The sequence below is a fragment of the Anolis carolinensis genome, unplaced genomic scaffold, assembly GCF_035594765.1.
Source record: "Anolis carolinensis isolate JA03-04 unplaced genomic scaffold, rAnoCar3.1.pri scaffold_12, whole genome shotgun sequence".
Classification (NCBI taxonomy): domain Eukaryota; kingdom Metazoa; phylum Chordata; class Lepidosauria; order Squamata; family Dactyloidae; genus Anolis; species Anolis carolinensis.
The window spans coordinates 8,365,769-8,379,197 of NW_026943823.1; the positions used below are offsets into that span (position 1 = coordinate 8,365,769).

Below are 13,429 nucleotides of genomic sequence, written 5' to 3' on the forward strand. Positions count from 1 at the left end.
ATTACAACATAACATTACTGCGTATTGAACTGCTTTTTCTGTCAAATTTGTTGTAAAACATGATGTTTTGGTGCTTAATTTGTAAAATCATAAACTAATTTGATGTTTAATAGGCTTTTCCTTAATCCCTCCTTATTATCCAAGATATTCACTTATCCAAGCTTCTGCCGGCCCGTTTAGCTTGGATAAGTGAGACTCTACTGTATATGCAAAGAAGTGGAAATCAACAGAAATACCAACTAAAGAAGAATGGATATTAAAAATTATGGATATAAAGAACATGGATACACTGACATATTACTTGAGGACCCATCAGGGTAAACCAAAAAAAGAAACAGACTGGTAATTACTGACAACTTATATAGAACAAGAAGAACTTTTTACAAAAACATAATGTCGGAGTGGACTTATAACAATAACAAATACAAAATATTTCATTACCCAGAAGAAAAGACGGGAAGTACTCTTTCTTTCTTCTTTTTTTCTTTTTTTAATTTTATTATTATTGTTGTTAATTTTTTTCTTTTTCTATTTTTTTATTATTATCTCTCCTCCTCCCTATGACACCCTTCACTTTCTTTTCTATACTTATTATTGTTCTCACTCTGTCAAGAGTCAGACGCCAATTAGCGATCAAAAATAGAGTTTATTCAGCAGATAAGCCAAATAGTAATGTTAACACAGAAAAAACCTTGAAACACTTCACTATCAGTGCTTCAAGAGCAGTTCAAACAAAAATATAATTCAGCAACACAAGCAGGTAAAAACAAAGCTAAACAAACTTAGTGCAAACTGCACTTTCTGAGTCCAAGCCTTGCCAGCCGGCTCTGTAGTTTTCAAAGGAACAGTTCCCAAAAGAAAACACCAAATTGGTCAGGAAACAAACAAACAAACTAAGAATGCAGTAGACTGCTTCCACAATGTGGATAAAGCCGAAGGCTCCAAAAGGATGGTGAAAAGACGTCGTCCGGGATTCCAAGGTCAGGTCAGGAGATAACAGCGGTGTCCAAAGAGCAAGCCAGGAGTCAAAAGCCGATAGTAGTCATCAATCACAGGGCGAAGGCAGTAGCAAGGTCAAATTCCGATCCAAGGTCTGAAGAGGGTGCAGTCATCCAAAACAGGTCCACGATAAGACACAGCGAGAGCCAAGCTAGGTGATAACAGCAGATTCAAATCATAGTCCAAGTCCAGTCTTCATGGAAACACAGAGATCCCAATGGCGCCTCAGCAACACCTTGCCACACGCAAGGTGCAGTGGTCAAACATTCCCATTTTATTCCCCTTCCTCCTGGGTGACCAAACACTCACACCCAAACACCAGGTGTCCTAAATCTACTCAGAGTCTGAGCTCCACACAGCTAGAGCTCGTGGATCTGGAGTACCTAGCAATTCGTCGGAGTCCCAATCATCCCGCCCACACTTAGCCCCATGAACACTTAAAGAACCATCCTCCCTTCTCCAAGCATCCCAATTGGGATCAGCTCCTGCAGAAACCCCAGGTTCAGAAGTATCCATAGACCCCAAAATCCCCAGACATCTCCGGTGGCTGTGCCCATTCAGTGCCCGCTTCCCCAGCCACCACCTGTTCCTCAGCATCCATCTCCCCATCTGAATCTTCCTCAGAAGATCCCCCATATAGCTCTCTAAGTCGCTTCCTGCGCAACTCCTCCAGTGAACCCTCATCACGAGGGTTTTTTCTTCCTCTTCGAATTCCATCCCCATCAACCATAATCCCCGAAGGCGCAGTCACAACACACTCTTTTTATGTTTAAAAGTGCTTAATAAAAATATTTTTTTAAAATGATATAAAACTCTGACAACCCGTCTTGCGAATTCGAAACAGCAACCCAATCTTCAGGCCAGCAGTCCAGCCGGCACAAGGGTTTAATCCATTGCGCCACTGCGGCTTTGATGCAAAATATATCTTCCTTTTCCAATTTAGCACCAATAATGATGCTAAATTGGAAAGGGGAAATATATTTTGCACCAGAGCTTACAGTAAGTTATGGAAAACCATAAAAATATAAACAAAAGCTTTTTGCTAGCGAACCCACGGTTTGTCAACAAACAAACTAAAAATATTCATAAATTTCTTGTCCCATATTCAGGGTCAGAATGCATTTTCTCCCCTAGGCCTAACACCAGAGGAGTGACTACATTTGCTGTCACCAGGGCTGTTTCCTGCACAAGGCAGAAAGTGTAGGTAGAGGCTGAAGGTTTCCAGTCAGTCAGATAGGAAAGTCCCCAGAAAAAAAATTGGGTGTGCTTTTGGGAATCCCGGAGGATGAGTTCATTGTGCCAGGGATTTCCACCATCACCACAGCCGGGTATCTTTTCTGGGACACAGAATGTAGGCAGAGCTTTGAAAAGTTACTTTTTCTAGCACAAAACCCAAATGCTCCAGCTTGATGGGTGGAGAATTCTAGGATTTATGCTTAAAAAAGTTAGAAACAGAGTAGAATAGAGAATAGAGTCCAGGCCTGGGCAAACTTGGGCCCTCCAGATGTTTTGGACTTCAACTCCCACAATTCCTAACAGCCTACCAGCTGTTAGGAATTGTGAGAGTTAAAGTCCAAAACACCTGGAGGGCTTGAAGGGGCAAGGATGTAAAAGATGTAAAAAATACTCCTCTTAATCCAAAGTCAAAAGCAGGAGGCCCCTTTTTCTGTGAAGAGGGTGAGGAAAAACACCACAAAAGTTGAGTCTTCAAACTGCAAAAGAACTATTTATTGTGTGGCCATAGCAATGTCCCAAATGCATACATGAAATCAAAGGATTTGTCCGAATTTCCAAAATGGTTGCAAGGGTTTTATCACCTCCGCAGAAATTAGCAAGCATATCCTTATTGGCTTACAAAGATAATTTACCCCATTTGTCTAATGTTGTCTACATCACAAGCATCTTAACCATCATGAAATCCCATTGGTTTTCTATGCTGTAACAACATGTAATTCTTTAGACCAGGGGTCCCCAAACTTTTTAAGCAGAGGGCCGGTCCACAATCCTTAAGACTCTTGAGGGGCCGAATTATCATTTGAAAAAAAAAATACAAACAAATTCCTATGCATACTGCACATGTCTTATTTGTAGTGCAACAACAACAACAACAACGAAAGAACAATACAATATTTAAAAATGAAAACAATTTTAACCAACATAAACCTATTAGGATTTCAACGGAAAGTGTGGGCCTGCTACTGGCCAATGAGATACTCAAGTTAATTAGGATTGTTGTTGTTGTTGTTGTTGTTGTGTGCCTTCAAGTCATGTCAGATTTTGGCCGAGCCTAAGTCTAAAATTAATTATTTATTTACTGCATTTATTTACTACATTTATATCCCACCCTTCTCACCCCAAAGGGGACTCAGAGCAGCTGTATGTAAATACAATACATTATATTATTAGCATAACACAATATTAGCATTATATATTACTATATTGAACTATACCACTATACTATTATATAATATGTAATATATAACATATAATTAGTATTATTATATGGTATTATTATTAGTATTATATTGTATAACATGTATATCCAATATATTATATTATTAAAACTGATATAAAAATATTATATTATAAAACTGAGGGCGGGGGCCAGGTAAATGACATTGGAGGGCCGCATCCGGCGCCCGGGCCTTAGTTTGGGGACCCCTGCTTTAGACAATGGTGCTTTCATGTTATTGACCCTGACTTGTTACAAGTATATGCTCGAAATCGTATGGGAACCGGTTCTGACTTGATGTATTGTTATTATTTGAAAGTAACTTCTTTTCTCTGGAACAACTCTTTTCCCATCAGCATTTTCTCTCAAGTGCAGGCCTTCCTCAAACATAGGACTTTTGCAACTTAGGTCAATCAAAACATATGGGACTTATAGTCATTACAAGTATCTTTGAAAATTCTTTTTAAACCCATGTCTCCCTCAGGCTGAAGTTTGCCCATGCCTTCTATAGCTGTTACTACCCCCTCCCCAGCTAAAAACATCTGTTGCAAATCTCATCCGAAGCTATTTCTGTCCCATGCTGCAGTCAATAAGTGACCCAAAAGCCAGGTAGAAGTGGTGCAAAAGCCATTGAGAAGTTACTTTTGTAAATGGTCTGATACAAGTTGTCCAATATAATCAAGGTCAACTGAAAAGGATGGTCCAGGAGTCATTATAAGAACTCAGATAAGCCAGTAGGTAGGAAAATAATAATAATAATAATAATAATAATAATAATAATAATAATAATAAGTTTATTTATATCCCGCCTCCATCTCCCCCCGAAGGGGACTCCTGGTGGCTTACAGCAAAATCAGATACAAAACAATAAAATATGAAACATCAAAGAACAAGCAGCTGAAAAAACACAACGCGGTATTAAAACATCGAATTAAAAACAATGAGGTTGCAATAGCGGATAAGCAAGGTGCACATTATGAGTTATTTTAAATAGATAAAGTGCAATAGATTCATTTAAGATCACATTGGGTAGAGAGGAGCCCTGAATTAATATCAAGTAATCAGGAAAAGAGCGACTAGTACAAAACAGAGGGGTTCGTACATCGGTCCATACTCACCATGTAGTTGTTTCTGGTTTTCCCAATGATGTTTTGAAATTGCTGGTCTTTATTGTGGAGTAAAATGGATTAAATATGAGCCGGAATTGGCCTGTGCCATTCCTTCTCCATGGTTGCATGGACCACCTCTGCTGATGCCATCACTGAGAGATGGCTGGGGGTGTCAAGGTGATGGTCCAGCAATGCTGAAGCAGTCTTGGTCTGTCTGGACTGGCTGGATTCCACTACATCTTACGTTGTGGGTGGCTGCCTCTGGAGGCAATTCATAGCATTATTCTCCATGAAGCGGCCAATGTAGATGAATCCAGAGTCATTAATTGAAGCCAGTCTAAAACCACATTACTAACAGTTAACAGGAACAATTGGTTGTGATCAACAAAGCTGCAGGGGAGCTGCTGGAAGCTTTACGTCCTGTGATCTCATATCATCAAGTATCTAACTCATGGTGTCAAACTTGTAGCCCACCAGGTGTTTTCGGCTTCACCTCCTAGAATTCCTGTTGTAATGAAGTACAAATTTTTGGTTTACAAATGTTATGTTTAATTGTGTGTTTGTGTTTTAGAAGGGTAAGTATTGCAGTTGCTGCTCTCAACACCCAGAGGCTGGTTGCCATGGAGAAGTGGGTAGAGCCAACTGCCTTTTGCTGAGGAAGAGCAGAGTTTAAAAAAGAGAGCCAGTCTGTGCTCTGATGAGGCACAGGGAAGACTGAACCTAGGTTAAAGAGATCAGGGAGACTCAATTGGTCATTTTGAGTCAGTTTAAAATAACTTTGGTGACTTATTTAATATAATCTGTGTCCTAGTAAGGAACAGAGAGTCTGTGAAAGCAGATCACAGGGGTGACTGTGATATAAAAGTTGCTGAGGAATTGAATTTCCTAAAGTAAAGGAAGTAATATTTTAGAGAGTTGATTCATCTTATTCAAGTATTGTAACTCTTCGTGAGAAACTTCATTGTAACCATTAAGCTTTGTGCCTGAATAAACTTGTTCTTGTTTTTCCAACATCGAAGCCTCTGTCATATATATTTTGAACCAAGTATGCTACCATCTAAAGTAAATAAGTAAAAGAAGAAAGGAATAAAACGTAAAAGATCTTCTTCCTGAGTCTTTGGTGGCTAGATCATTTCAATTGGTTGTTCCATCTTTCCAAATTGGTGGCAGTCATAATTAGCTCCATTACAAATTGGTGGCAGCTCTTTGTAATTAAGATTTTTTACAAAGTGGTGGCAGCGGTGGGATAAAAAGATCCCTCCCCCTATACGTAGTAATAACCCCTTTACACCTGTCTATTGGACAAGCTGGCAAGGGCTTCTAGAAGTAGGAGTCTGAAACATCTGGAGGGCCACAAGTTTGATGCCTCTGATTTAGTTAATCAGTGTTGCCTATTTAACATCTGCTGTGATCGTAGTAATTTCTCGATCATTCAGAAAAGGATGGTGTCACGTATTCAGCGTAATGGGAGTCTGACATCTTCCTCTATGGAGCAGAAGCTCCCACTGCCTCCAGCTTCTTGGATTTGGAGAGGTTGCCATTATCTGGAGCTGCACTTGCCCCGACATCCAACTGTCCTACTATTCGCGCCCAAACATGAATCAAAGAACATGAAAGGCACTGCAGACTAACTCAACCAGAGAAGTCAGCCATTTCAGAGCACGTGATGAACCAACCTGGACACAGTATATTATTTGAGAACACAAAAATGCTGGACCACTCTAACGCCTATCATGTCACACTACACAGAGAAGCCATTGAAATCCACAAGCAAATGGACAATTTCAACAGAAAGGAGGAAACCATGAACATGAACAAAATCTGGCTACCAGTATTTAAAAACTCTAAAATCAGAATAAGGAACAACACTCTGAAAACAGAGGAATTCCAGACATGTATCAATCAGGGGCAGCTAATGCCTCTGAACAAAGGATTCCCCCAAATAGGAAGAAGATAGGACATGAAGCTGGCAAGGCCATAAATGCTAATCAAGGTGATTAATTACAACATTCACACTGACCTCCAACAGACAAGAGTTCTTTCTCTCACTCTGGACCTTCCACAGATATATAAACCTTCCTTGCTTAGTTTTTCCCCCCAATATACTTAACAACCTCTGAGGATGCCTGCCATATATGTGGGCGAAACGTCAGGAGAGAATACTTCTGGAACATGGCCATACAGTCCGGAAAACACGCAACAACCCTATGATTCCGGCCATAAAAGCCTTCGACAACACATTGTCCTACTATTGGCCTTAGTCCAAACAACATCCTACCACAGGTCACCTGGCTGTCTTATCACTTGTCTTCTGAGAAAAGGTTCCAACTCATGATGTCTGAAATAAGATTCAGATGAGTGTAATAAAGACATAAAAGTACCTTAAAAGGTATGTATAGCCAAATATATGAACAACGTAACAGTGATAGTTGTAGTAGAAGATCTGCAGAAAAGATTTTAATGAATCATCTCACTTTCATAGGGCCCAGGAAGGAAGGTGACTTGTTTTTACAATGAGCAAAATGAGTAATGCTTGCAAAGGGGGAAATTCTTCAGCCATAACAGCCATTTACTTGTCAAAGGATGAGTCAGAAATTTCCAGGTTTGCTAGGGCTAGTTCTCTACTTTCAGCTTTCTGAAAGTACTTTCAGCGAAGATCATGTAATGTGAAGCATGGCTATCCTGGCATGCTCCAGCTCTCGATGTATACAGACGTTGCAATGCACAGTAATGTCCTGATAAGTGGAATTCATCTCTTAATGTTACAGCGCAGCAGTCTAATAAAACATTTACTAATTAAAACAACAATAATAATGCTGAGCCTAGATTCTACAAACAAAACAAGAGTGTTCATAAGGCACTACAGTAGAGTCTCACTTATCCAACATAAACGGGCCAGCAGAATGTTGGATAAGCGAATATGTTGGATAATAAGGAGAGATTAAGAAAAAGCCTATTAAACATAAAAATAGGTTATGATTTTACAAATTAAGCACCAAAACATCATGTTATACAACAAATTTGACAGAAAAAGTAGTTCATTACACATCTATATATATAAAAGGGTAATGAAATTTCGGCCTAGGACAAAACAACAAAACTACACATCCCAGAAACACTAAACTTGGCAGCACAACCCCTCATCCATGCCTCTACGTTCATACAACAAAAAGAAAAGAAATATAAACTCCTAATTAGAGGGAGAGGAATAATTGTTTTTATCCCATTGCTGCCAGTTAGAAGGCTAAGCTCCGCCCACTTGGTCCCCTAGCAACACACTCAGCCCAGGGGACAGGCAGAGTCATGCCTCACTTAGGCCTCTTCCACACTGACTATAAAATACAGATTATCTGTTTTTAACTGGATTATATGGCAGTGTAGACTCAAGGCCCTTCCACACAGCTATATAACCCATTTATAATGGACTTAATGTCAGGGAAAAACCTTTATCCTTTACCTTAACTACCACCAGTTCCTCAATACGGTAGAGTCTCACTGATCCAAGCTAAACGGGCCGGCAGAAGCTTGGATTAGCGAATATCTTGGATAATAAAGAGGGATTAAGGGAAAGCCTATTAAACATCAAAATAGGTTATGATTTTACAAATTAAGCACCAAAACATCATGTTAGGCAACAAATTGGACAGAAAAAGTAGTTCAATACGCAGTAATGCTATGTAGTAATTACTTTATTTACGAATTTAGCACCAAAATATCACAATGTATTGAAAACATTGACTACAAAAACGGCTTGGATAATCCAGATAATCCATACTGTCCTCTTGCCTATTCCTTTGGGTGTCCAATTGGTAGCCATATTTAATTAATAGTAATCCAAATGAGATAGGAGTAAAGGTAGTATGTTTATTATCCTAATCTGAGGCACAGTAACTGAAATCTAAATTCTATTAATTTGAGAAGTTCTACTAAACCGCAAACACCTGAACTGAATGGTTTTTTTTAAATTCAGTGTATTACTTTTTTTTCTTTCACAAATATATACCTGTCTCTTGGGTCAGTAAGAATCACATAATTCACGAAAACTTGCCATAAAATTGTTGCTGTCGCACCACAGGCTAGCTTCACCTTGCTATATACACCAAACTGCACATAGGTTGAAGTCTTTTCAGTTTATTAGAAAATAGATGACAAAAAGTTCTTAAAAAGCAAAAGTAAAAGTTCCAAAAGATAGTTACAAAATAAAGCCTTAGAGAATAATTCAGGAACTCACAAAGAATAAACAAAGTCCCATTAGAGCATGACGAAGTCCCAGAAACATGAACACATAGGCTGCAAGATAATCCAGGAAAACTAGAGCTTGCTTCTTGGTTGAACAAAAGTGGCTTTGACAAAGGTTTGTCTCCAAACACATTGCTTTAATACTCTTTGCAAAACATGAAAGCATTTCTCTGGCCTCTAACCTCCCTCTTGTTTGCGATTTCACACTCCTCCGAACCCTGAATTCCAAATGGTCAGCTCGATCTAAGGAGCCCATTTCATCAAGGCCAGCCTGCTCGTTCTTTTGCTGAGCCTCGTTATCAGACTGAGAGCTGTCCTTCTTTTCCAAGTCAATTTGCACGTGGCTAGTTTCAGTATCATCACCCTTGCTGTACTGCTACTGTTTTTATTCGGGCTTGGCCCCATGTAAGCCGCCCTGAGTCCCCTTTGGGGAGATAGAGGCAGGGTATAAAAATAAAGTTGTTGTTGTTGTTGTTATTATTATTATTATTATTATTATTATTATTATTATTATTATTATTATTATTATTATTGCTGTGGGAAAATGAACTTGCACTCTCTGTTCCTCATCTTCCACAGCAGGGACATTTTGAACCTGAATCCCATTATCCTCATCAGAGTCACTCTGAGGTACCAGCTGAGTTACAACAGTTTCTGATTATATTTCTTCATCATGCAAAAGTCAGGTCTAGCTAACACCTCCCAACAAAGGATTCCCCCTTGAAGGCTTTGAAGCTGCAAGGCTATTCAGTGCTAATCAAGGTGGACAATTGCAGCATTCACACTTGCCTCCAACAGAGAAGAATTCTTTCTTCCACTCTGGACATCATTCCATAGATATATAAACTCCACTTGCTTAGTTTCCAACAGACCTCACAACCTCTGTGGATACCTGTCATAGATGTGGGCGGAACGTCAGGAGAGAATGCTTCTGAAACATGGCCATACAGCCCGGAAACCTCACAGCAATTCTGACCATGAAAACATTCAACACAAAAGTAAAATAGCATGCAGCTTGAGGATAGTGACAGTGTGGACATCACAGTGTGCGCATGTATGTATATACAGTAGAGTCTCACTTATCCAACACTCGCTTATCCAACATTCTGGATTATCCAACACATTTTTGTACTCAATGTTTTCAATATATCATGATATTTTGGTGCTAAATTCATAAATACAGTAATTACTACATAGTAGTACTGCATATTGAACTACTTTTTCTGCCAAATTTGTAGTTTAACATGATGTTTTTGTGCTTCATTTGTATAATGATGACCTAATTTGATGTTTAATAGGCTTTTCCTTAATGCCTCCTTATTATCCAAGATTTTCACTTATCCAACATTCTGCCAGCCTGTTTATGTTGGATAAGTGAGACTCTACTGTATGTAATTATGTGTGGTATAGGAAGTGTCTGTGGAGGAAAAATTAGGCTGTATCTCTTGCCATCAGAATGTGGTTTGTTTTCCTTTCTTGGCTTCTGCCTTCCTTGCATTGCATTATGCGTGACTGGCTTCTTGTGTCTACTCCAAAGTATTCACGTAGAGCCATTTTCACATTGAGCACTGTGTTGCTTTAGACTGCTTTGCTGTCTTTGACAATGCATTTTGTTTTAATGCAAAATACTCCACTAAGACAGAAAAAAATGAAATGTAAAGATACAGAATGGGGACTTATGCCTTGTTCACCGAGTGCAACACAGACGACGAAACACTCCATCAAAACTTCCCCATTGGACAGGTTCTGACAAAAATATATATAAGCACGATAAGAAACCTCCTTATCAGTTCCTTGCATCATTTTTCAAAAGTTAGACATGAATGTAGAGAAGAGGTTATCGCCGAAAACAATAGAGCTAGTTACTTATTTGAAGGCAATCTATGTTTCCGTATCCGCCGCTTTCACAATGTTCTTATCCCAGCCTTGCAGGCCCCACTACTAATATTTTTCCATGAGTTAGTAAATTCCTCAACAGGAAAATGGGATTAATTAGATTTCTTCTCTGTGCTGGTGTAATTGTGGCAAAACTTTATTGAATTTACTGTTTAACTGCACTGAAGGAGTTCTGGGAATTTCAGACTTGCAGAGAAGTGGCGACCCCATATATATACTCATGTATAAGTCGACCTTATGTTTAAGTTGGAGGCAGGTTTGGGGGTCAAAATTATGGATTTTATGGATTTGATCTCTCACCACCATCTTCCCACCAAGGAATTTTAAAAATGCAGAAGCAATGAAAGAAAGAAAAAAGAGACACATTACTAGAATAATAATAATAATAATAATAATAATAATAATACAGTAGAGTCTCACTTATCCAACATAAACGGGCCGACAGAACGTTGGATAAGCGAATATGTTGGATAATAAGGAGAGATTAAGGAAAAGTCTATTAAACATCAAATTAAGTTATGATTTTACAAATTAAGCACCAGAACATCATGTTATACAACAAATTTTTACAGAAAAAGTAGTTCAATACGCAGTAATGCTATGTAGTAATTACTGTATTTACGAATTTAGCACCAAAATATTATGATATATTGAAAACATTGACTACAAAATGCGTTGGATAATCCAGAGCGTTGGATAAGTGAGACTCTACTGTAATAATAATAATAATAATAACTTTATTTTTATACCCCGCCCCATCTCCCCGAAGGGACTCGGGGCGGCTTACATGGGGCCTTGCCCGATACAACAATATAATAACAACAACAAAACAATAAAACAAATATCCCAACAATAAAAACATCAGCATCAATAAAACAGTCATTAAAATCAACATACAGCATAAAATGTTAAAAACAAGAGACTAATACACAGATCTAGGTCAAAGTGCAGAATATTCCAAAATGGGGAGAGGTAGTTTCACAGCTAAAATGGACAATAAAGTGCAATGTAATAATGGCAAAGCATCAACGATGGAGCTATTGTAGATTGGGCAGATAAATCAAGAAGAAGTCGATTTTTAGCCTGGCACACCTGAAGAGGTAAAATGGTTGCAAAGGTGGCTTCCAACCCACGTATTGGGATGTTATTGTTTAGAATACACATATAGGTTGTATGGAACATGCCAGGGTACTTCTTAAGTTCCAGCCAATGGCTAATACCAATGGTTAGGAAAATGTACTTTTTGGACTGCAACGTTTTCATCTTATGGTCACTTTTGCAAACATTTCTAGAAGAAGTCGATTTTTAGTCTGGCACACCTGAAGAGGTAAAATGGTTGCAAAGGTGGTTTCCAACCCACGTATTGGGATGTTATTGTTTAGAATACACATCACATATGGGTTGTGTGGAACATGCCAGGGTACTTCTTAAGTTCCAGCCAATGGCTAATACCAATGGTTAGGAAAATGTACTTTTTGGACTGCAACATTTTCAACTTATGGTCACTTTTGCAAACATTTCATAAATGCAACCTCCACATTGGATGCCAGCAAATGCAGCTTTATGCCGGGATCAAAATGATGATGATGATTTTTTCCATGCCTGGCCTTACAATGCTGTATTTAACATCCACAACTTTATCCCAAAGTTGAATTTGTGCAGCAAGGAAGAGGTTAAATGTCGCCCGAGCTCTTTTCCTTTGGCTTTCCTTGCTCCATCCTGTTGCTCCCCTCCCTGCTGGTAGCAAACACGTCCCATCTCAGTACATTGCTGGACTTCCCTGTCCAGCAGCCACATTGAAACGCGTCAAAGCCTTGTCCGAACCTGTCGTTTTGCGTCCTGTTTCTCCATGCTTTTTGGTGAGGATGAAGGCCATTGAATAGTCAAAGCAACAGACCACATGCTTCTGGGTTCGTTTCCAAATTGATTCTCAGTTTCTTGGACTTACTCGGTGTATGGCAGACTATGTGGAGCTCCTTCTTCGTCATTCTTTGGTGCCTCTTGGAGAAGAGTGTGGCCATCAGCAGAAGATACTACATTGGAGCCGTGGAGATAGACTGGAATTATGAACCTAACAATCAAAAGAGGTAACATTTGTTGTCTATATAATAGAGATGGAGAAATAAGTTTTGGTCCACGGCTGTCAAAATGTGTTCTCAGAAGGCACACTGACGCTGTAGAATGAACACAATTTGCAACACTTTCATTTTTGTGTCTCAATGCTATGGACTCTTGGGAGCCATAGTTTGGTGAAGCACCAGTGGAGAAGGTTAAAAACCTTGTAAAACTACAACTCCCATGATTCCAATGCAGTCCAAGCTATGACAGTCCAAGGGTTGTCAAACTGCATTCATTCTACAGTGTAGCTGCATCGCTAATATGGGGAAATCCAAAGCCTTTGGTAGTCTGAATATTTCTAATGGAACTTCCCTAATTTAGTGCATGTGCTGTCAGAGGTATGATAAGGTTGTGAGTTCTCCAAGCTGTATGGCCATGTTCCAGAAGCATTCTCTGCTGACGTTTTGCCTGCATCTATGATAGGCATCCCCACAGATTGTGAGATCTGTTGAAAACTATGCAAGTGGGGTTTATATATCTGTGGAATAATGTCCAGGGTGGGAGAAATAACTCTTGTCTACTTAAGGCAAGTATGAATGTTGCAGTTGGTCAGCTTGATTAGCATTGAATAGCCTTGCAGCTTCAAAAACTGGCTTATTGCCTGGGAGCAGGGCCG

At 39.2% G+C, this 13,429-nt stretch overlaps 1 protein-coding gene across 1 annotated transcript in view; it reads left to right on the forward strand.

Moving 5' to 3' along the window:
• Nucleotides 1-12,455: 12,455 nt before the first annotated feature.
• The window catches only part of LOC100564027 (coagulation factor VIII), a 42,636-nt gene continuing 41,662 nt past the window's right edge, over nt 12,456-13,429 (forward strand). The window contains exon 1 of the mRNA XM_062963773.1: nt 12,456-12,782. Within this exon, the coding sequence (XP_062819843.1) occupies nt 12,661-12,782 (122 nt within the window). The 5' untranslated portion in view covers nt 12,456-12,660. The remainder of the gene's footprint in view (nt 12,783-13,429) is intronic.